The sequence below is a fragment of the Alosa alosa genome, chromosome 9 (assembly GCF_017589495.1).
Source record: "Alosa alosa isolate M-15738 ecotype Scorff River chromosome 9, AALO_Geno_1.1, whole genome shotgun sequence".
Taxonomy (NCBI): Eukaryota; Metazoa; Chordata; class Actinopteri; order Clupeiformes; family Clupeidae; genus Alosa; species Alosa alosa.
Genome location: NC_063197.1, coordinates 33,612,582 through 33,637,500, shown reverse-complemented (window position 1 = coordinate 33,637,500; position 24,919 = coordinate 33,612,582). Strand labels below are relative to the sequence as shown.

The following is a 24,919-nucleotide window of genomic DNA, read 5'->3' as shown; positions in this document are numbered from 1 at the left end:
GTGTGTGTGATGATGTGTTCTAGTCAGTAGCAAAGGCAGTAAGGGAAGGCTCACATATTTCAGTCGACCGGCGTTTAGAAAGCTCCTTAAAAACAGCTTTGATTTCACAGACGCTTTCAAGGGAAACCACATCAATACCAACATCATTCCAAAGATGCACTGTAAGTTTTTTTTATTTTGAAATTCTTAATTTGAATTCTTGGAATACAAGTGATGCTACCATGTTACCATTACTTTGATTGTATGCAAATGTGACCCGTAAAAGTTCAAATGTAGGCTCCATTAAATAGTAATGTCGATTTAAATCGAGAAATTCTACAAGTGCCTTAGTAGATGCTAGAGATCAGGTAGAGATGCTGAAGACGCCTCTGGACTGGGTGGTGCGTTGTGATACTGCAGTCTATGATTCATTTATGGTGATGGTGCTTGATCTTATTTGATGTGAGGCTTGATCTCATTTGATGTGAGGCTCTCTTCTGGGGCTTGTTGCATGTGATCACACACACGGCAGAGAGAGAGAGAGCTTATGATCCAGAGATCCAGACGGTCGCCAGCAGCAGGCTGGTTAGTATAGGGAGCCGGCTTGCGCTGGGAGGAGCACACGCTTAGTGGCCATTCATTCGTTCAGACGGAGTTGCAACAGAAGGCAGGAGGCAGATCTGGCTTCCATACAAACGGACATTAAAAGCCGGCATCAACAGGACTGGCCGTCTAGCTCAGCAACTGGGGCATCCAGACTGGTCCTGGTGGTAGATGTGGTGCTTTTTACCCCATCAGCCGCTCTAGATCAGTGTTGTGGCGGCCATGTTGTTGTGTTTGCGCTTACGTGTCCGTTGGTTTGTGTACATTTCAGGCGCTGGGTGTGGCTGTGTGTGTGTGTGTGTGTAAGGGGGGCTCTCTGGCGTGGGATGGACCCCTCCCCCAGCTGTCGTTTGATAATGCTATCCTCCCACCCAGAGAGTGTGAGCTGCATACCTCCCACCTCCTACACACATGACCCTGCACAGGACACACTTCAGCCTGTAGCGCAGCCGTTGCTACCCTCTGAGTGTGTGTGGATGCAGTGTGTCCGTGAGCAACAGGGGAGGACGGGTGTGTGTGTGTGGATGTGTGCCCTGTTCTCTCAAAGCTTTGCTCAGCTCTCTGAATCATGATCGAGGTCATAATGCCCTGTGACGGGTGATGTCATTAGTACTCTGTGTGTGTGTGTGTGTGTGTGTGTGTGTTTCCCAGGAGTCTCATTTGGGTAAGATCCCTGTAGGGTTCTTCCAAGGGGGGAAGCAAAACAATTAGCTGAGCTGAACAAGCAGCACCTCAAGGAGCAGGAAGCCCAACTGCTCTGGTCACTGCTGATTAAACCATCAACAGAAGACCTCAAGTGTGAACATATGAAATGCTCAGGGTTTAGTCACATTTCATGTATTGCCTTTTACCTGAGCTTGCGTTTCGCACGTAACAGACTGAGGTGAGGTTTTCCTCTTGGCTACTGGAAGGTCAGGTGGCTAGTCGCCAGGGCATGTCTCACTTACTTGAGTTTAGTTTAGTCATTAGAGTGACAGAGAGAAAGAGAGGGGGATGAGTGGGAGAGAGATGGGGAAACACCCAGGGGGGATATTTCCTGAGGAATGTGTGGAATATGAACTCCTGTGGGCTGAGCACCCCTGCCCCGCCCGCCCCAAAACCCATGAGTCCCCATAGCGAATGCAGCAGTTGTTTGGGCAGTGCAGCCAGGCAATTTAGGCATGACCACACACTCCTCCCCCACACATGCAGGAATGGATCTCCACACACACACACACACACAGTATCCCCCATTCATTATGTCTGGGGGAGGGGGGGGCTGGGGGGGTGTGTAATGAGGGCCTGAGGGTGTTGTCTGGAGGTGAGAGCTGAGCTCCATGGGCTGAGATGAGCCCAACAACATGCCTGAGAACCGCCAGAGAAGTGTGAGATGAGCCCAACGCCAGAGGAGTGTGTGCGTGTGTGTGACCCGCCAGAGAAGTGTGTGTGTGTGAACCAATCGCCAGAGGAGTGTGTGTGAACCAACCGCCAGAGGAGTGTGTGTGAACCGGCAGAAGAGTGTGTGGGTTAGAGCAGTGCACTGGGCCAACATGGGTCAAGTCTCACGACCTGCTTCTCTCTAACCGGCGGAATTTAGTTTGGAAATGTTGCGAGATGGGCGTTGGAAGCGGAGGCAGAACATGTCTTCTCTCATAGGTAGGCTATGTCAACATCAAAGGCATTACGTCAATGACGGCCTTTGACTAAAAACCTTTAGAAACATGTCTTTAATCCAGACGGCAAATCATTTCGCAACCCCTCCAAAAGTCCCCAGGTTAAGAACCGCTGGGCTAGAGGAATGCAGTGGTGTGCTGAGCACCAGAGGGCCTGTGTGACCCGTAAGAGGAGTGTGTGTGTGTGACCCGCCAGAGGACTGTGTGTGAACCAACTGCCAGAGGAGTGTGTGTGAACCAACTGCCAGAGGAGTGTGTGTGAACCAACTGCCAGAGGAGTGTGTTTGACCCGCCAGAGAAGTGTGTGTGTGACCCGCCAGAGGAGTGTTGTGTGTGTGTGTGTGACCTGCCAGAGGAGTGTGTTTGACCCGCCAGAGGAGTGTGTGTGACCCGCCAGAAGAGTGTTGTGTGTGACCCGCCAGAGGAGTGTGTTTGTGGGCTAGAGAGGAGTGTGTGTGGGCTAGAGGAATGCAGTGGTGTGTTGAGCAGCAGAGAGCCTGTGAGGTTGAGATCATCAGATTACCTGCGCTGCGCTGTCATGTCTACCTAATCTCATCTGGGTAATATGGGTTTGGATCTCGGAGCTTCAACTGTCCGGCACTGTTAATCAACACAGATGGAGATAGCCGTCTCTTTTAAAAGGAGGGTGGACAGATTGCCATTGGTCATTTGGTTGTGCGTATGGCTAGAGGCATCTCACAAGCCTGCTCTCTCTCCCCATCTTACCCACACAGCCCTCAGTTTAGAGATTTAGCCTACAGTACAGTACAGTGGCTGTTGACTATTACACATTTCAATGGCGTCCATGAGTGGTGACGGAGATGTATCGTGGCTGGAGTGTGTGTATCTTATAGGTCGCCTCTGATGCCATGGTAACCCATGACTTGGTCACATGTTTATGGAGGATGCCATGGTAACCCATGGCTTGGTCACATGTTTATGGAGATCAGTCTGCAGGTCCTTCCGAGAGCAGTGGACTGACGAGCATGTTGCGCAGTAGTGAGAGATGCTCCAGTGCCTTGTGTTTTCTCTTTGGCTTTTGCACACACTCTCTCTCACACACACGCACACGCATACTCACACGAAAACACAGTGTGCACACATCTCCACCCAGCTGTTGCCATCAGCTCCGTCTGCCTGAGGTCTTGATGGTGCTGAGCCGTGTGGCTGAGTGACCAGTGGCCTTGTGTGTGTGAGTGTGTGTGTGAGCCGTGTGGCTGAGTGACCAGTGGCCTAGTGTGTGTGTGAGCCGTGTGGCTAAGTGACCAGTGGCCTTGGCCGTTCGTGGCTGGCCGCAGTGCTGGCTGACTGTCCTCAGTGGACAGTAAATCTCTCTGGATTGTGTGTGTGTGTGTGTGTGTGTGTGAGTGCAAAAGCCAAAGAGTGTGTGTTTGGCCCTGGCAGGGACGTGAAATCCAATAAAGTGTCCAGTATGATGGACCGGTGCTAGCAATGCATTTATGAGGTGGAGTTGTTTGTCCGGCAGGAAGACTCTTTATTCAGGCCAGTGAATTAGCGGAGAGTAAATGAACTGTGTTTTGTTTTCCTCATGTCTTAATCTCTCTGCCTCCCTGCCCCTCACACAAACACAATATTTGGTTTGCCTGAGCTAATTAATCAGGCATCATCAGTCATCATAAAATGTCTACACACACACACACGGTTCAATGACCACCCGATTGTATGACGCCATGGGTCTACTGAGGCTCCATAAAGCAATAAACTCCCCTGTAGACGCATCTGTTGTTTGACCTTGACAGTGACCGCGTGTACATCTGTTGTTTGACCTTGACAGTGACCGCGTGTGAGCCCGCCTCCATGTCCGGTGCCGTGGTGATGGACCCCTCCGCGGGGGACGCCAGCTACCTGCAGTCCTGCGGGACGGGAAACAGCGCCGCATCCCTGGAGGACGTTACCGTGGAGTCGGCAGCCAAGTGAGGAACACCCCTCTCCCTCTTCCTCCTCCTCTCGCTCTTCCCTTCTATCATTCTCTAATTCTGCTTCTTGTCATCTTCATCTTCCTCCATCTTCCTCTTCTTCCTCCTTGTTGTCATCATCCCTCTTGTCCTCTCCCTCTCACCCTCTCCTCATCTGTGTGTGTGTGTGTGTGTGTGTGGTTTATGGTGCAGCTGGTTGTTGCTTGTAAACCAGATAGCCCTTCTCTGGTTCATAAAGAATTGCCTAAGATAAGAGCTGCTCAGAGAGAGAGGAAGGGTGTGGCCTGCTGCCAGGGCATCGTGTGTGTGTGTGTGCCAGGGCATCATGGCTGGATCCGTTACATGGCTGTCACAGCCAGGTTACACCGGGTGCACAGTTGAAGCGATCCGTTTACGAAGGTAGTACAAATACTTTTAGGAGACTTGGTCTAATTTGTTCAAATGTACGCACTCCTCTAACGGAGCGCTTCAGTTGCGTGCCTGGTGTAGGCTCCCCATCAGGCTTTACACTGTGTGTACTAGTATACTAATAATAGAGCAGTTTATAAGATTATTGCGCTCAGTTGGTTGAGTTATTGTTTTAAAGGGGGTAATAATAACATGGATTAATAGTAACATGGATTAGAATAGGTAATGTCCCTGAAATTTCCCTAAAACCCTGCCAGAGGTGCGAAGTGGCGGTTTCGCCACATGACCAGGCAGATTAGAAATGGGTGATGTCACACCGGGGGGGGGGGGGGGGGGGGGGGGGGGGGGGGGCGTTTAGAATTGAATGTTGCGCCATATGACGAAATAGATTAGAAATGGGTAATGTCAGAATTCCCCTGTCAGTCCTGAGTGTGTGTTTGAGGCTTGACGGTAGGAAGGTAGATGTCCTTTAATCCCTCCGTGTTGGCTGTAGCTGTAGAGGGGGGGGGGATTCTGGGGATTCTGGGATTCTGGGAATTCTGGGATTCTGGGAATGTCATTAACGCCCCCTTCCTCTCCCTCTTCCCTTTTCCGCTGGACTTTCCAGCGAGTCGTCAGAGGAGGAGTCGGCCTACGAGAGAGAGGAGGAAACGAGCACACACACCACACACACACAAGGTGAGCACACACACACACACACACGGTGAGGGAGAGGAGGAAATGAGCGCACACACCACACACACACAAGGTGAGCACACACACACACACACACACACACACACACACACACACACACACACGGTGAGAGAGAGGAGGAAACGAGCACACACCACACACACACACAAGGTGAGCACACACCACACACACACACACACACACACACACACACGGTGAGGGAGAGGAGGAAATGAGCGCACACACCACACACACAAGGTGAGCACACACACCACACACACACACAAGGTGGGCACACACACACACACACACACGGTGAGAGAGAGAGGAGGAAACGAGCACACACCACACACACACACAAGGTGAGCACACACACCACACACACACACACGGTGAGGGAGAGGAGAAAATGAGCGCACACACCACACACACACGCACAAGGTGAGCACACACACCACACACACACACACACACACAAGGAGCACACACACACACACAGAAGAATATCCACAGGCAGATGGTCCTTTATATGGCCCTCAAAACGCACACACTCTTTCAGGTTACACTGTATTTTGTATATCTTCCCAACAAAAACTGAAGAGCCAAGTTTGTTTTTAGCAACCTCACATCAACCACACACACACACACGCACACTCACACACACCCCTGGGCCTTAGCTCTTGAACTCAGTTTTTGTAGAACACATAACAACATGCTAAAACTGTGTGTCTGCTCACAGTAGCCACATTTACATGGACACTTTTTGTCGTGTTGTCATGTGTGTAACTAGCCAGAGGTCAGCTGAATCAAATGGCCATTGGCCTGCCCATCTCTCTGCTGCTGCCAGGCCTGAGCATGTGATGGCCTGATCAGAGGAAACGAGCTCCGTCACACTCAACTGTGACTCACCCCGCATGGAGCACCAAGTCAGAGACCCCACAGAGAGCCAATAAGGTTGCAGCAGCCAAGTCATAGACACCACAGAGAGCCAATGAGGTTGCAGCAGCCAAGTCATAGACACCACAGAGAGCCAATGAGGTTGCGGAACCCAAATCAGAGACCCCACAGAGAGCCAATGAGGTTGCGGAACCCAAATCAGAGACACCACAGAGAGCCAATGAGGTTGCGGAACCCAAATCAGAGACACCACAGAGAGCCAATGAGGTTGTGGCAACCAGTCAGAGAGCCAATGAGGTTGCAGCAGCCAGTGAGGGTGACACCTGTGACTTGGCTCTGTTCAGGGTCTCATCCTGTTCCTGCCCCCTGTTTCCAGCGCTGAGCCCAGCCCAGTGTCATCACTTCCTGCTGATAGGGATCATGGTGGACAATGGGAAAGCATGTCCTGTTTGGCCTCACTAACCTAGTCAGCATTCTCTAGTGACCCTACGCATCTTACGCAACGCCAGTCTGACTGACCCCAAAGGAATTTTGCTCTGTGTTCCACTAAATGACAGGCGTCATATTCTTTGTGTTCAGCTTTTACCGTATCAAATGAAGAATATGCCCTGTGAGCCATTTCAGCCCTGTTATCTGACTATTACTTTTACTCTGGAGTACAAAAGCTCCCATAGAAATACTACTGGTGACCTTCTGTGTGGCCTTTGTGGAGAGTGGGTGACCTGGCCCTGTGTGTGTGTGTGTGACCTCTGCTGTTATGGCCCTGATGATAAAGTGTAGGCAGCTCTCTGGCTCCCTGGATGCGCCGTGACCTTGTTTACGTTAAAGTGCTCCACAGCTGCAGAACAGCACGGCGCTCAGCAGCTTGTCAGCGTCCAACTCCAGAACGTTCCTCTGCCCAGCTCCTCCTGCTGCTGCTGCTGTTTGGGGTTACACAACCGCCCGCGCGGCCGATCTGGGTCAGTGAGCCTGCTGCCGTGCGCTACAGCTCTGTGGCACACACTGGACACATGGACAGCAGCCCATATGTTATCCCTGTGTGTGTGTGATGGGCTTGACAGCTTTAGTTATGCACTGTGTCATGAGTTGCTTCTTAATCTCCGTTTTAAAAAAACGTGTCACTTTGTTATGTTATCTTAATCCTTGTGTGTGTGATGGGCTTGACAGATTTAGTTACGCACTGTGTCATGAGTTGCTTCTTAATCTCCGTTTTAAAAAGCGTGTCACTTTGTTATGTTATCTTAATCCTTGTGTGTGTGATGGTCTTGACAGAAAAACTGTGTCATGAGTTGCTTCTTAATATCCGTTTTAAAAAAACGTCACTTTTAATGTGTTTTTTGGGCATGTTGTAACCTACTGTACCATTGTTTTAATTCATCTCTTAATCCCTAATCCAAGGCCCTGTTGCTGGCCCGTAATCAGAGATTAGAGTGTTCTAGTAGTAGTGACGATGCAACCTCAAGGCCACAATCTCCACTGTTGCACTGTTGGGGAGATCATATGAGTCAGAGTGGGAGTCATGATGAGGAATAAAGATACCTGAAAAAGACATTGTGTGTGTGTGGAGGGGATGTTTTGACATTGTGTGTGGAGGGGGGGGATTTTGACATTGTGTGTGTGTGGGGGGGGGATTTTGACATTGTGTGTGTGTGGAGGGGGATTTTGACATTGTGTGTGTGTGTGTGTGTGTGGGGGGGGGATTTTGCGCCTGTCGTGGCTCAGCATGAGTGTCCCCAGTCTAGCTGCACACGGTCCAGTCTGTCGCACCTGAACCCACATGGCTGCTGATTCCGATTCTGGAACCCTGATCTGGTTCTGACCCGGTCCAGTCCAGGAAGACTAAATAGACCGGACATAAGGGGGAAGGGCACTGCAACACCTAAGTGTGCGTAAAAAGCGTGCAGGTAAGCGGCAGGTAAAGGTGCTGCGTGTGCGCACATGTGTTTTTACACGCGCATCATTCTTGACAGATCACATTGATATCTTTGGCCAATTGGGTGTTCCTAGCCCTCTGATTCTCCTGTATATCTGCAGTTTGTTGGAATGAATTAATAAGACAAATGAGATGATCAAGTAATTAATCAAGTAAAGATCAAGTAATGAATTCGTAAAGTAAAACCCCATTAATAAGCCCAACCTGCTCTCTGCAGCCAACGCCGTGCGGCCCAACTCTCTGGCGGTGACCGCGGCGGCGACCGCATCGGCGAGCACGGGTCTATGGACCACGCACGGCGACGGGGAGGTCAAGCTGAGGATGTCCGAGTCGGGCCCAGGGGCCGAGCCGGCGCTGACCGTGCACCAGATGTTCCACGCCTCAGTGGAGCGCTTCGGAAGCTACACCGCCCTTGGCTGGAAGGAGGCGGACCAGTGGAAGACCATGAACTACCGGGAGTACTACCACAGCTGCCGCAACGCCGCCAAGAGCTTCCTCAAGGTGTGTGTGTGTGTGTGTGTGAGTGTGTGTGTGTGTGTGTGTGTGTGTGTGTGTGTGTGAGGGAGAAAGACACATAGAGGATCCCGTTCGTGGGCCAAAAAGCCACATGAAGACACATGTGTAGTGCATGAAAAGCAGCTTTGAGTGAAGACACATGTGTAGTGCATGAAAAGCAGCTTTGAGTGCGGATCCCACATGAAGACATGTGTAGTGTATGAAAAGCAGCTTTGAGTGCGGATCCCACATGAAGACACATGTGTAGTGTATGAAAAGCAGCTTTGAGTGCGGATCCCACATGAAGACACATGTTTAGTGCATGAAAAGCAGCTTTGAGTGAAGACACATGTGTAGTGCATGAAAAGCAGCTTTGAGTGCGGATCCCACATGAAGACACATGTGTAGTGTATGAAAAGCAGCTTTGAGTGCGGATCCCACATGAAGACACATGTTTAGTGCATGAAAAAGCAGCTTTGAAAAGCGGATCCCACATGAAAACACATGTGTAGTGTATGAAAAGCAGCTTTGAGTCTGGATCCCACATGAAAACACATGTGTAGTGTATGAAAAGCAGCTTTGAGCGGATCCCACATGAAAACACAGTGTATGAAAAGCAGCTTTGAGGCGGATCCACATGAAGACACATGTTTAGTGTATGAAAAGCAGCTTTGAGTGCGGATCCCACATGAAGACACATGTGTAGTGTATGAAAAGCAGCTTTGAGTGCGGATCCCACATGAAGACACATGTGTAGTGTATGAAAAGCAGCTTTGAGTGCTGAGTTAACTCTAAACTGGTAAAGCGCTGAGTTAACTCTGAGCTAACTTGAGGTTTAACACTTGAATTTAATGTGTTGGTTGGTGGGGGAAAATCTTGTGAATATTAAGTTGATAAACCTATTGGTGTTCTTTGAAAGGCATGAGTTGTTTCCTCTTCAGTCAGCTGTTAAAGCCAAGCGCTCTAGTTCCATCATACTCAGAGGAAGTGCTCTTGAACCGGTCAGTTCTCCAAACAGAAGAAATTTAAACAAAAGGGAAGAGTGAATATAACACTGTCTGCCTGTGTGTGTGTGTGTGTGTGTCTGTGTGTGTGTGTGTGTGTCTGCCTGTGTGTGTGTGTCTGCCTGTGTGTGTGTGTGTCTGCCTGTGTGTGTGTGTGTGTGTGTGTGTGTGTGTGTCTGTGTGTGTGTGTGTGTGTGTGCCTGTGTGTGTGTGTGTGTGTGTGTGTTTACTGCCTGTGTGTGTGCCTGTGTGTGTGTGTGTGTGTGTGTGTGTCTACCTGGGTGTGTGCATGTGTGTGGTGTTCAACTCAGCTGAGTGGTTCATGGCGACATGGGGTTGCCATCCCTGGCTTCAACTCAGCTGTGTGGTGTGTGTGTGCCATCCTGGCAGTGTGTGTGTGTGTGTGTGTGTGTGTGTGTGTAGGTGTATATGAGCCCCGCGTGCTAGGTTGTAAACAGAGACGGTGTGGCACGGCCCCTCTGTGTTGATGACTGAGCAGGTCGCTCATTGAGCTCACAACACATGACGCATGCATACCTGTGTGTGTGTTTGTTTTCCTAAACAAAACGTCACGCTGTGCGGCTCCCATTCTTTACTGTCCCTTTGTCCACGCCGACCAGGCCCGCAGCCAGGATCTACGCAGCTTTAATGGACCTGCCCCCAGTACAGCCACGTACACAGAGATTCACTCTGTTTTAATGGACCCGCCCCCAGTAAAGCCACGTACACAGAGATTCACTCTGTTTTTGGCTAGAGCAGTTTCATGGATGCGTCCAAAAAGCAGGAGTGTGTTCTCAAGCTCTACACATCTAGCACGCTGTCTGTGGCGTGTGATTCTTAGTTTAGTTTAGGTTGTTTATTCCATAATGACGATGCGTATTGCGTAGTGTTGGTCAAAAGTCTAATTCTCACTAGTCCTTAGCACTGCTGTCAATAGTATATAGAGGAGTGTTATGGAGGAGTGACATGGCAAGTCCTTAGCACTGCTGTCAATAGTATATAGAGTTATGGAGTAGTCTAGTCCTTAGCACTGCTGTCAATAGTGTAGAGTTATGGAGTAGTCTAGTCCTTAGCACTGCTGTCAATAGTATATAGAGGAGTGTTATGGAGTAGTGACATGGCAAGTGCCCTGCTGTGTTGTCTAATGTTGTGTGCCCTGCGGCGTGTTGTCTAATGTTGTGTGCCCTGCGGCTTGTTTAATGGCAAGTGCCATGCTGGTTGTTGTTGCAGTGGGTTTGCCGTGGGCATCTACACCACCAACTCCGCTGAGGCGTGCCAGTACGTGGCGGAGAACTGCCAGGCCAACATCCTGGTGGTGGAGAACCACAAGCAGCTGCAGAAGATCCTACAGGTGAGTGAGCACCTGAGAGCATGGCCACAGTCTCCACACACACACACACACCAGTACACCTACAAATATGTTCTTCTGACCTTTTAACCTGTGTGTGTGTGTGTGTGTGTTGTGTTGTCATCATCATAGATTCAGGACCAGCTCCCGCATCTGAAAGCCATCATTCAGTACAAAGATGAACTCAAAGAGAAAAGGCCCAACCTCTACACGGTATATATGAGTTTCCTTTACTATATATATATATATATATATATATATATATATATTTGTGTATATCTGTATATATCTGTGTGTGTTTCACTAATTCACGGAGTGGGATAAATGCAGAGACCAAATTTCCCTCACGGGATCAAAAGAGTATATATACTTATGTAAAGGCCCAACCTCTACACTGTATATATGTGTTTCATTTACTCTAAACTTTATATATGTAAAGGCCCAACCTCTATACGGTATATATGAGTTTCCTTTACTCTATACTTTATATATGTAAAGGCCCAAGCTCTACACGGTATATATGTAAAGGCCCAACCTCTACACGGTATGTATGTGTTTCCTTTTGTTGACTTTTGTTAGTGTGCTCCACAGTATCGGTATCTGCTCACACAATGAGGTCACATTCCAAGCTAATAATCCAATCTCACTAGTTGAACAAGTTTGAGACTCCAGTGATTTAATAAAAATAGAAAAGGCGCCGCAGTAGTGGCCGCAGGGTAGCCGTAGGTACGGTGTACTGTATAATACTGCAACTCAGGGTTGCTGTACGGCGGCTACATTGCAATGCTGCGTGCTGACTCTGGTCATGTGACCCACAGTGGGCGGAGTTCATGGCGCTGGGGAAGGACGAGGCGGACGAGGAGTTGGATGCCATCGTGTCGTCCCAGAAACCGAACCAGTGCTGCACGCTCATCTACACCTCGGGCACCACCGGCCAGCCCAAAGGAGTCATGCTCAGCCACGACAACGTAAGGCATCCCATAATAACCCATAATAACCCCTCACACATCCCATAACTGTCGCTCACTCGTGTCACTAAGTTACCCTCATGCTCAGCCACGACAACGTAAGGGACCTTGCACACATCCCATAATGACCCCTCACACATCCTGTAATAACCATCACTCACTCGTCACTAAGTTTCCCTCATGCTCAGCCATGACGATGTAAGGGACCTCAGACATCCCATAATAACCCTCACTCACTTATGTTACCAGGTTACTCTCATGCTCAGCCATGACAACATAAGGGACCTCTCACACATCCCATAATATCTATCACTCGTGAATGTTATCAAGTTCCCCTCATGTTCAGCCACGATAATGTAAAGAGCCCAGATTACCATCCTATAATATCCACCCGTTGCATGTGTTAACCAGCAGAGTCGTGTTGTCATGACGATGTAAAGGCCCAGATCACCATCCCATAATATCCACCCCTGTTGCACGTGTCAACCAGCAGTCGTGTTGTCATGACGATGTAAAGGCCCAGATCACCATCCCATAATATCCACCCCTGTTGCACGTGTCAACCAGCAGTCGTGTTGTCATGACGATGTAATGGCTCAGATCACCATCCCATAATGTCCACCCCTGTTGCACGTGTTAACCAGCAGAGTCGTGTTGTCATGACAATGTAATGGCCCTCCTTAAAACTCTTGGTCAGTATGATGGTCCTGATCCTTACTGCTGGTCATTTCCCTGCAGCTGACGTGGACTGCGTTCGCCACCGGCCGAAACGTGCGTCTGGCGGACGCGGACAAGTCTCAGGAAGTGGTGGTCAGCTACCTACCACTCAGCCACATCGCCGCACAGATGATTGACATCTGGCTCACCATCAAGATTGGTGGGGCCACCTACTTTGCCCAGCCGGACGCCCTGAAGGTGAGTTGTGAAAGAGAGAGAGAGATCCTCTAAGATGTGAAAGAGGATCTTAGAGGATCTCTCTCTCTCTTTCACATCTTAGAGGACCTCTTTCTCTCTAAGATGTGAAAGAGCGAGAGATCCTCTAAGATGTGAAAGAGAGAGAGAGAGATCCTTTAAGATGTGAAAGAGAGAGAGAGAGACCTTTAAGATGTGAAAGAGAGAGAGAGAGATCCTTTAAGATGTGAAAGAGAGAGGGAGGTCCTTTGTGAAAGAGAGAGGAGGCCCTTCTAAGATGAAAAGAGAGAGATCCTTTAAGATGAAAAGAGAGAGAGAGAGAGAGAGATCCTTAAGAAAGAGAGAGAGATCCTTTAAGATGTGAAAGAGAGAGGGAGGTCCTCTAGAGAGATCCTTTAAGATGAAAAGAGAGAGAGAGAGAGAGAGAGATCTTTAAGATGGAAAGAGAGAGAGAGATCCTTTAAGATGAAAGAGAAAGGTCCTTAAGATGTGAAGGAGAGAGGGAGGTTTTTTAAGATGAAAGAGAGGAGAGAAAGAGAGAAAGGAGGTCCTCTAAGATGTGAAAGAGAGAGGGAGATCCTTTAAGATGTGAAAGAGAGAGAGAGAGAGAGAGAGATCCTTTAAGATGTGAAAGAGAGAGAGAGATCCTTTAAGATGTGAAGGAGAGAGGGAGGTCCTCTAAGATGTGAAAGAGAGAGATCCTTTAAGATGTGAAAGAGAGAGAGAGATCCTTTAAGATGTGAAAGAGAGAGGGAGGTCCTCTAAGATGTGAAAGAGAGAGGGAGGTCCTCTAAGATGTGAAAGAGAGAGAGAGATCCTTTAAGATGTGAAAGAGAGAGGGAGGTCCTCTAAGGCTAGTCTTTGCAGTGCTGCCTCCCCGCCCCCACCCGAATGTGGTAATCTCGTTAGAGTAAACCTGGTGTGTAATCCAGTTTAGCCTCAGATCGGCGGCCGTTTGGCACAACTTTAATTGACAGTATTAGTGGAACTCTCCTCTCCTCTGATGTCTTCCTGTCACACAGATGACGCACTCATCACCAGATGTCCACACACACACATGCCAATGCCATGTTGGCACTGCACTATGGGATACGTAGTGCCTTGTGCCATGTGCCTTGACTTTAATTGCTTTGAAATTCTCAGTGACTGATTAGTCTCAATATAGCTTTATCTGTACACCAATACTGCAAATACACATCCTCGTTAGTCCTGTATACTGCAAATACACATCCTCTCCTCAATATAGTCCTGTATATTGCAAATACACGTCTTCATTATAGTCCTGTGTACCGCAAATACACATCCTCGTTATAGTCCTGTGTGTACCGCAAATACACATCCTCGTTATAGTCCTGTTTACTGCAAATACATGTCCTCATTATGTTGGAGACTATAAACCAAGTTCAGTTTGCTAATTTGTAATTGCATTGTCATTCCTGTTTACATGGGGTATGTTCTATTTCGATGAGGTGCTCTCAAGCGCAGCAGGATACAGCAGGCAATCCGATTGACCGTATACATGCTGTTCAATCGGAATAGGAACGGACTACACCTCTCATTACGAATAAAATTCTAATCAGATCAGGCAGTTTTATTCCGATTGAGGTGTTTATATGAGAATTTTTCATTCCGATTGAACAGTTATTCCTTTTCTATTTCTATGGGACAGTGTCCATGTAAAGGTGGCTAGTGTGTCGTAATTGTGATTTCTATGATCCCCACATCAGGCCTAGCCTGCATGCCACGCCCTTTGACCTTTTAAGATGCACACACATGTGGTCTTTATAGGCATACGTTGTCGATCATATTTCCATTGGCATCAAAAGTAATTATGCAAAATATTGAACTTGCTGAATACAGATAGATGTGTTTAAAAAAAAATGTCTGAAGGCCAACGACCTCATTCAGAGTGCAAACAATCCCATAGCTTCACACGAACATGCATGAACAAGCAGGTTGTTTATATAGACACACACGTATGTACACACACACACACACACAACGGCATTGACATGCATGGCACTCGAGCCGTCCCAGACTCGTGACTCCAGTCATGGTGCTTGGCGTGTGCTGGGTGTCTAGAGGCCAGCTGGGGCAGAGGGCGTGTGTGTGTGTGTGTGTGTGTGTGTGTGTATGTGTCTATATAAACAACCTTTGGTTCATACATGTTTGTGTGTAGCTATGGGTGGGTGTGTGTGGGTTAGGGGCCGTATATACCCCATATGTGCGACAATTCGGGTGTTTAAAGTTGTTAATGCACTCGGGTTCAGTGAGTGTACGTGCGGCAATTCAAGTTCAGAGTGTCCGGGTGGGGGTGGGGGGATGGGTACGTGTGGTGTGTGTGTGGGGGGAGGGGGGATAGGTACGTTCATGGGGGTGGGGGCGATACGTGCGGCCCCTCCCTCGGTGGATAGCTGTTAACACCACTGCAGTTAGGAAGCCGTTGTACTAGGAGGGGAACCACAGCGTTGGAAATGGCAGTGTTGCAGGGCTGACGTGGCTTAAAATGATATTCAACACACACACACTCCTTCCTTAGGAAGTCAGAGCAGCTGTCTTGGGTGGGTGGTGGGGGGGTGGGGGTGCACAGATCAACCTCTCTTTCCATCTGTTCCCCTCTTCTCATTTGCACCCCCACCCCCTCATCCCTTCTCCAGGGTGTACTTTCCCCTCTCCGAGTCTTGGTGGGAGTTGAGTAGAGTTGCTGTCAGTGAGAGCCTGTCCTCTCTGCAGTGTGTCAGTGAGAGCCTGTCCTCTCTGCTGTGTGTCAGTGAGAGCCTGTCCTCTCTGCAGTGTGTCAGTGAGAGACTCTCCTCTAGGCGTCCGGTCTGCAGTGAGTCCCTGTCCTCAGTGCTGCAGTGTACTGGAGTATGTCCCTGTCCTCAGTGCGGGAGTGTACTGCACTGTACTGGAGTGTGTCCCTGTCCTCAGTGCTGGAGTGTACTGGAGATCAGATGGAGACGAGAGGGCGTCTGCAGCCAGGATGACTGTACAGCACCAATCAGTTACACATTAAATGTGCATTGACTGCACATTAAATGCACATTGACTCCCAGGGGGTTCTCTGGCTTAACACGCTGCGCGGATGTCCCGCCTCACGGCGTTCATGCTCGTGGCGGCCGAGGCCTGGGAGAAGATGCAGGAGAAGATGAAGTCGATCGGCGCCAAGTCGTCCACAGTCAGGAGGAAGGTGGCGTCCTGGGCCAAGGAAGTGGGCCTGCAGACCAACCTCAGCAAGATGGAGGGGTGAGTGGTGTGTGTGTGTGTGTGTGTGTGTGTGTGATGGAGGGGTGAGTGGTGTGTGTGTGTGATGGAGGGGTGTGTGTGTGTGATGGAGGGGTGAGTGGTGCACCAAGCCTCTCCAAGACCACACGCCACATCAGAGTCGAGAACAGAGTCTCCGTCATGTGCTCAGGTGTGCTCAGGTGTGAGCACAAACAAGGAAGTTCTCTGTAGATGAATTACTGCACAGCCACAATTTCTTCTGAATTTTCTTAGAAAAAGATAAGCAACTGTCCATAAAGGACATGTCCAGTCAATAAAGACATTTGTAGTCGAGAGAGGCACATTTTAAGGAGTGCCTTGCCCATTACTCGACCCTTTCATGCCCGATTGCACCCTGCGTTGTGTCAATAAGGTAGGCCACTCGTTTTCACAGCGTGGTCGCCTGTTTTGTGTTGTGGTGTCTTATTAGATGGCCAAGACTATAAAACACACAAACCCTTCAGAGCCCAGAGCACACATTATCTAGTATGGAACGAGTGAGTGCCAAAACAGAACCTGCAGTATTTAGTGAGGAAACTACAGACAGTGTTTACTGCAGTATTTAGTGAGGAAACTACAGACAGTGTTTACTGCAGTATTTAGTGAGGAAACTACAGACAGTGTTTACTGTAGTATTTAGTGAGGAAACTACTACAGTGGTGGTGGTGTAGCACAGGCCTACTGGCAAGACTGTGTGTGTGTGTGTGTGTGTGTGTGTGTGTGTGTGTGTGTGTGTGTGTGTGTGTGTGTGTGTGTGTGCGCTGTGCATCATGTCCGGCCCGGTTGCTGTTTGACTTGCTGCTTCCCACGTTTGGGGGAAGTCAGAAGTGAAACCAGGTCAACTTGAGTGCCTGCAAGACTCCTCAGCAGCACCACTGCCCCCCCTCGGCCTGTCACAACAAGAGCTGTCACTGCACACATTTGCACTCTCATCTGGTCTTAATCTGAAGTACATCAAGCTAACATTCAGACAACAAGCTAGCGTTATTTTGCTGCTGTTTTTGTATTTCATATTTTTTCTACGAGGCCCTTTCCTTTTTTGGTGCATGTTTACTTTTTCTATATTAGCGGTGACCAGTAACATAACATGGCTGAAGTGATGAGTTGGGCCCGTTGGGCGTCTGTATTCTGTATTTTGTGTTTAGTTTGTTTTTCCTTTTACTGAAGTGGGCGAGTGTCTCCTCTGTCCCCTGTAGTAACGGCGCTGTGGCCAGGAAGCCCATGAACTACCGTCTGGCCAAGAAGCTGGTGTTCCGGAAGGTGCGGAAGGCCCTGGGGCTTGACCGCTGCACCAAGTGTTACACGGGTGCGGCGCCCATCACCAAGGATACGCTGGAGTTCTTCCTGAGTCTGGACATCCCGCTCTACGAGCTCTACGGCATGAGCGAGAGCACGGACCACACACCATCTCACTGCCCGAAGCTTTCCGCTTAACCAGGTACACACACACACACACCATCTCACTGCCCGAAGCCTTCCGCTTAACCAGGTACACACACACACACACACACACACACCATCTCACTGCCAGAAGCCTTCCGCTTAACCAGGTACACACACACACACACACACACACACACACACACCATCTCACTGCCTGAAGCCTTCCGCTTAACCAGGTACACACGCACGCACCCACCCACCCACACACACACACACCATCTCACTGCCTGAAGCCTTCCGCTTAACTAGGTACACACACTATCTTACTCCCCAATGCCTTCCACTTAATTAGGTAAACACACACACACAGGATCTCACTGTGGAACACCTTCTCCTTAACCAGCTACACACACATTCATAGAGATGCATACACACTCAGCTAGTCCAGATTAACGCATACATTATACATTACTTCCCTGTGATCTAAAGTGTGTGTGTGTGTGTGTGTGTGTGTGTGTGTGTAGCTGTGGGAAGGTGATCCCTGGCTGCGAGACGAGGATATTTAAGCCTGATGAGGAGGGCAATGGCGAGATCTGCTTCTGGGGCCGCCACGTGTTCATGGGCTACCTGAACATGCCCGAGAAGACCGCGGAGGCACTGGACGCTGACGGCTGGCTGCACTCTGGGGACCTGGGCAAACACGACACACAGGACTTCCTGTTCATCACCGGCCGCATCAAAGGTACGGGACCACACACACATTTATACACACATACACAAACACACAAGCACACGTGTATTTACACACACATACAAAACACACTCAGGCATTGTCTTCACTCACAGCAGAGCAGTGCTGTCTTCATATGCAGCCAAGTTGAATCAACCCTTGTGTTTAACTCGTGTGTGTGTGTGTGTGTGTGTGTGTGTGCGTGTGTGTGTGGTGTGTGTGTGTGTGCGTGTGTGTGCGTGCGTGTGTGTGTGCTTAGAGCTGATCATCACTGCTGGAGGTGAGAACATCCCCCCCGTGCCCATCGAGGATGCCCTAAAGGAGGCCGTGCCACTCATCAGCAACGCCATGCTCATCGGAGACAAGAGGAAGTTCCTCTCCATGCTGCTCACCATCAAGGTACTACTATTAACAACACCATCACCATACCATTACGGTACTACTGTTAACAACACCATCACCTTACTTACATTACATTACTGTAATGTTGACAACAGCACCACCCCAGGGGTGTAGCATAGTAGCTAAGGAACTGGGCTAGCAGGCAGTATTCTGAAAAGTTGAGGGTTCAATTCCCGGTGCCCTTGAGCAAGGCACTTCACCCGGAGTTGCTCTGAGGTAACTGGCCCTAATAAGTCGGTCAGTCAGTCAGTCAGTCAGTCAGTGTCTGGATGTTTGGACTCCCAGTTGTTTGTGTAAGTCGTCCTCAAGAACAGAACTGCTGTTATCTGTTCATATTGACATTATCTGCAGTCCCATATTGGATAAGGCAGATAACGCTTTAGAGATTACAGCTCTTGTAAACTTGTTATCTCCTCATTGGCATGTGCACTTCAGCTGCATCTGGAGGTCATGCATGATGATTAGATCTGTTCTGATAACCTGCTTCACACACACACACACACACACACACACACACACACACACACACACACACACACACACACATACATACATACACACCCTGCCATACATAGATTAGAACTGCCTCCCAGTCATAAAACTCTTTGGTAGATCCGCAGGCTCGTAAAGTTAGTTATATAACTAAGTATTTTATAACTAAAATACTTGGCTATAAAAGTTATAGAATTTAAGGTAAGTTATAAAATACTGCCACCTTGTGGAGTAAAATAGTAATAGGTGTTCAGAGCAGAACAGCGCTGCACACACTGAAAGACTGGATTATAGACACTGCTGGCTTCACAGTAATTCTGCTTCAACAAATAACTAATTACAAAGTAGAAAATACACTTCATGAAATAAAGCAATCTGTAATGTATTTGTGCGGGAAAGAAAAATAACAACTCTATCGTACACTACTCACAAAAAGTTAGGGATATCTGGCTTTCGGGTGAATTTAATGTTTCAGTACAGAAAGTAGGTCACATTAAGTTCACCTGTGAAGGTTATAGTGGATTTTAGGTTCATCCTGAAATTTCACCCGAAATCCCAGACTTTTTGTGAGTAGTATGTGTTGCATTTGAAGTCTTTTCAACATTAGATTTTCTCACTCTTCTCTTAGCATTCTGTACTAAACATTTGAAGAGTTAAAAAGTCAACTTCTCTCTCTCCTTAGCTCAGTATTGTGATCTGTGGTAGATTCTGACCACTAGCCCTGTAGCTCTTGTTGACCACTAGCCCTGTAGCTCTTGTGATCTGTGGTGGTCTGTCCACTAGCCCTGTAGCTGCTAAACAGGAGGGTTTTTGGGTCCTATTACTCTGTTAGGTAGTGAGTAGCAGGCAGTGATTCTACTTCTGGAGCCGTGAGCTCTGTATGTTTCAATGCAATGGGCCCAATCAACGTAAAAAATGATTCTGCGATGAGTTGAATAGGTTCAGTAATCTTCAGTTATCTCTCCGCCTTAAGTTCTCTCATGAATACTGCAGAACCAGTAGAACTGCAGAACCGGTAGTGGGCACAGAGCCAGAGGGGAAAAGCCATCCATCAGCAGACCTGTCAGACGGAGAGGTCATTTCCCAGGGTGATATTCTGTCTTGAGTTTAACGTGTGTGTGTGTGTGTGTGTGTGTGTGTGTGTGTGTGTGTGTCAGTGTGAGGTGAACTCAGAGACTGGTGCCCCGGAGGACGAGCTGACGGCCGAGGCGCTGGAGTTCTGCCGTAAGCTGGGCAGCAGCAGCACGCGTGTGTCCGACCTCGCCGGGGGCCGCGACCGCCTGGTGCACGCCGCCATCCAGGAGGGGGTGACCCGCGTCAACGAGCGCGCCTCCTCCAACGCCCAGCGCGTCCAGAAGTGGACAGTCCTGGAGCATGACTTCTCAATCACCGGTGGCGAGCTGGGTGAGCACACGCACACATCACACACCCCCCACACATCACACACACCCACAGACAGACACACACACACACACACACGCACACCCCCCACACATCGCACACACACGCACACATCACACCCCCACACATCACACACACATCCCCCACACATCCCCCACATAACACACACCCCCCACACACCCACAGACACACACATACACACCCCACACAGACACACACCCACAGACACACACATACACACCCCACACCACACACACCCACAGACACACACATACACACCCCACACATACAAACACACACACACATCACACAGAAGCTAAAGTTGCACGCTTCTCCTCCTCAGGCCCCACTATGAAGCTCAAGAGGCCGGTGGTGATGAAGATGTACAAGGAGCAGATTGAGAACTTTTACAAAGAGGTTCCAAGCCCCACCACCCCAGATGCCCAGCTGCCCCCCAAATAAACACAGACACGGCTCCATCGGATCAGGAGACTGGCACGTCGGCACTGGTCTCCACACACACACACACACACACACACACACACACACACACACAAACACAAGCAAGGTCACCCTCAGGCGCGCAGTTTAAATCCTACATACTGATCTCTCGTGCACTCAAGCGTTCCTGTTGTCCTGTCCGTGTTCTCTAGTGTGTGGGTCAGTTTGTGGTCTTCGTTGTTTTTGTTTACATTTGTGCAGTGTGATTTGTATGTGAAGAACATGTCATAGCCATTGGTGAAGAACATATGTCATAAGCCATTGGTGAAATATCTGTATTCCAAAAAAGAGAGGAATTGTTAGGTTAATTTGATTGTTTATTTATTGTTATTATTGTGATGAAGTACAATAGTACGATTGGATGAAGTGAGCCATATCATTGAGATTTTCGTTTTTTTTTTTAATGAACAGGACAGGACAAACTGCATGAAATCCAAAGCTATAAGGACCTAATAGAGATTTGAGGATACTGAGAGAAATGTTGATATCTCATATTTATTGTTTACATTTAGCCACATATTCTCTTAATGTATACATAGAACACCTATTTGGCCAAATGTTGACAGAACTGATGCCACATGCCTTGAGTGGATGCTCTTCACTCTGTTTCTCTTTGCACTACCACTGCTCCTCAACACAAACCACACACGGGGAATGACGGGGCATTGCGTTTTTGTTTGTTTTACGTTTTTGTTCTATTTGATTTCTTTTGTGTTCTGGTTTGGTTGTTCTACTGACGGTCCTGGGGGAACTACTCCAGGTACTGGTCAAGTGCAGGCGCCAGCCGATTGGTCAGCACTCGCACCAATCAGCGTTGAGAGCAGCGGTCGTGCACTGCACTGGAGCAACCCCTAAACCAGGTCATTTAAGCCATAAATGCCATTCTTATGGGTTTATTATGCAAAGAGAAGCCGATGGCTGGAGCTAGACATGCGGGCCAGTGCAGCTGTGTGATGAGCCTCGTGTAAGCTTTCTTTTGTAAATATTGTAATTGTTTCGTGTTTAAATATGTTTTGCATACCAATCTGTGCTCTTTGTGATCTCATTTGAGTGCTGCCCTGTCCGAGAGAGGACGCGGGCGCTGTGCCGTACCTACTATACGATCCTAAGCTAGCGGACTTGGACCCGCCCACCTGCCTGTCACTCATATGCGTTGCGTTGTATCTCTGACAATCCTAGCTGAGGTCATGGCAGAGTTGCATTCAAAAGGTTCTTGAGAGAGTGGTCCTTTTGAAGTAGAAAAGGTTCTTGGGAGAGTGGTCCTTTTGAAGTAGAAAAATCCACGTGTGGTGGATAGAGAATAGAGAGAATGTCTGGTATGTATTTGACTACCAAGTTGAATGCAGATGTAAAATGTGAAGGCTCTCGGAGGGTGCACTAAATGCAGTTATGGGGTAATATCTATGATCTAGACTAGGTAATGTAGGTTCAGATTACTTATGGACGGGGTAATGTTAGGAACATCTGGACATTTGTAAATCGTGAAGGGTTAAGAACTGTTTTGCCACTGAAGCATAGTTCATAATTTTTTTTTGCCATTTCAAAGATCTAGTCCCTAGACTGGGCCCGTCATTATTTATTTACATCAAATGAAGTGTCTGTTAAAGTTGACAGCATCGTAGGCTCGATCCAAAGAGAATTGTCAGATGTCATTACTAGTCAGACTTAGTGCAGCGAAAGGCCAATTGGCCATCCATTGAGAATGACTAGAGGTGTATATAGTTTCCCGTACAGAAATGTCAAACACTCTGTTGGAGCTCTGATGAAAGTGGGTATGAAGGTGATCTCACGGGGTTCAAATAAGTTTGTAATTTCCATAATTACCATATTTTATTGATTTATCTGATGGCTTGTGTTTAAAAGAACACACACATACCCTGACGGACTATCGTATATATTTACCGTCCATAAACGATCTCCAAACATGAACACATTTGCCATCCTGTGCCAGTTATTTCTACCTGAGGCCACTGAGCCTAACAAACGTGTCTAAGTTGTGCGATGGGAGTTCCACTCGGTACAAAACCCGCCTGCGAGGACTCGTACTCACCTGACCGCAGCCAGACGAGCTGACCGACACCTGCGCGGTGTGTGTAGTGTTTGTGCATGTCATTGTTTGTCCCCAAGCCCTCCTGGCTTTATGTGGAGTCACTCAACCCCTGTGTGTGTGTGTGTGTGTGTGTGTGTGTCTATATTCAGACTGGATGCATGTGAGTGTGCGCAGATACAGAAATAAATCTGATTCATCCTGATGACGCCTCCTGTCTCTTACTGGGCTGAAAAAGGACTTTTTTTTTTACACAGACTTCCTGTTGTGTTTTGACACTGTTGTTAGATAAGAAGGGACTTGTGCTTAGTGTTTACACAGTGTTGCTTCTGAGCTAACTGATAACAGATGAGGTAACATTCGTTATGGGATCAGTACGGTCACGGCCCAGAGAGGAATGTCCTGCGCACATCTACAGCTGTAAAGCTGAGCTTGTGTTGCAGAGTAGAGCATGAAACAGTTTCTGGCACAGAACTGACCCCCCCTGATCTAGTGAAGGGACCGTGGGGAACCCTGAGGAACTGACCCCCGATCTAGTGAAGTGACCGTGAGGAAACAGCTGTGATAAGACTTCCTGGTCATGCTGCTTCCTGATAATGCTGCTCACATTTGTGCAGAAGTGTTAGTGTAGTCAGCAAAAGCAAAACAAAAGTGACAGTACTTGATGACTTTTATTATATGATTTTAAAATAAAAATTAAAATAACATTTTGTCCTTGCAACTTGCAATCACATGGCCACATAGTGGCCCTGTACGCCAAGTTAAATAACACGAGATCCCACTGTTCAGCGATCCAGAACACAAGAACCCTCCCGACAACAACCACCCCTCCCCTCCCCCACCCTCAGTCCCACTCAGATAAATACAGCCAAGTCCTCCCCCCCAGCACAAACACGTAGGACAAACCACCGACACAGGAAGTGACCGATCCATGCCCCGCACACGAGCCACTCGACTCGCTCATCCAGACAGCAGCGTCTGAGGACGGCCAGCCAACAGGAAGTCCATCTGGGGTGTGCTTCCCAAAACCATAGTTGCTAACTACGTTAGCTAACTTTGTTGGTTACAATGCAATTTCCCATTTCCAACCAACTAAGTTGCTAACAGGTTAGCAACTATGGTTTTGGGAAGCGCGCTCCAGAATAGCATAGGCGCTGCCCAGGTCCACTCATGGCTCTAAAAAAATAAACAAATCCACGTAGGAGTAGAGTTCATTTGTGAGTTCTGCTCACCACGGGCCCGGTCCTGGTTGCTATGGCTTCCTGAGGTGGCGTGGACGCTGCTCTTCCTCTTCGGGTCGTACCGGCAGGTCAGACTCGGGCAGGCCGGGCCAGTCCTGGAGGAGAATCCCAGCGCGCGGTCCAACGGAGGCGGGGGAGTGAGTGTGTGTCTGTGTCAGACCGCCGCGGTTGGCATGACCGAACCTCACAGAGTGCTGCCACATCCTTTGAGTCAAATCACACTCAAAACACCGCAGGACATACGCATAACAATAACATGAGAAATCCTCAATGGAAACAAGACTCGTTCCTCTTTGATACGCATCATAAACACTTCTGTCAACAAACAGATTTCTTTAACCAGTCAACACTAGTCCCATGATGTCCAATGGCAAGTAACTATGAACACAATACAACATTCTTTTGAGACACACATCACTATGCCTGAAAATAACAGTCTGGTTCATGGACATGTCTCAGATGGGTAATGACAAAACATGCCAGTACAAAATAAAAAGAAATTCTTTTTTTTTTTTCCTTTTTTTTCAGTTGGCAAAAAATTTCAATCAATACCATATTGCATGTAAATAGTGTATAAAATTCTTAAAAAATACAGTTCAGATAATTAAGTACTGAAGTCACCACAGCCAAAAGTGCAGAGGTACATA

General features: G+C 48.3%; 1 protein-coding gene across 1 annotated transcript; it reads left to right on the top strand.

Annotated features, from left to right (window-relative positions):
- On the top strand, positions 1-23,236 carry acsbg2 (acyl-CoA synthetase bubblegum family member 2). The gene is given in 16 exon segments (XM_048252282.1): positions 1-161; positions 4,030-4,168; positions 5,187-5,257; positions 8,302-8,587; positions 9,900-9,974; positions 10,814-10,934; positions 11,064-11,144; positions 11,750-11,899; positions 12,638-12,818; positions 15,868-16,057; positions 17,272-17,465; positions 17,468-17,513; positions 17,983-18,200; positions 18,448-18,587; positions 20,240-20,486; positions 20,827-23,236. Coding segments are annotated over 16 exon segments (2,265 nt in total). The 5' UTR covers positions 1-154; the 3' UTR covers positions 20,946-23,236.
- The last annotated feature ends 1,683 nt before the right edge of the window (positions 23,237-24,919 follow it).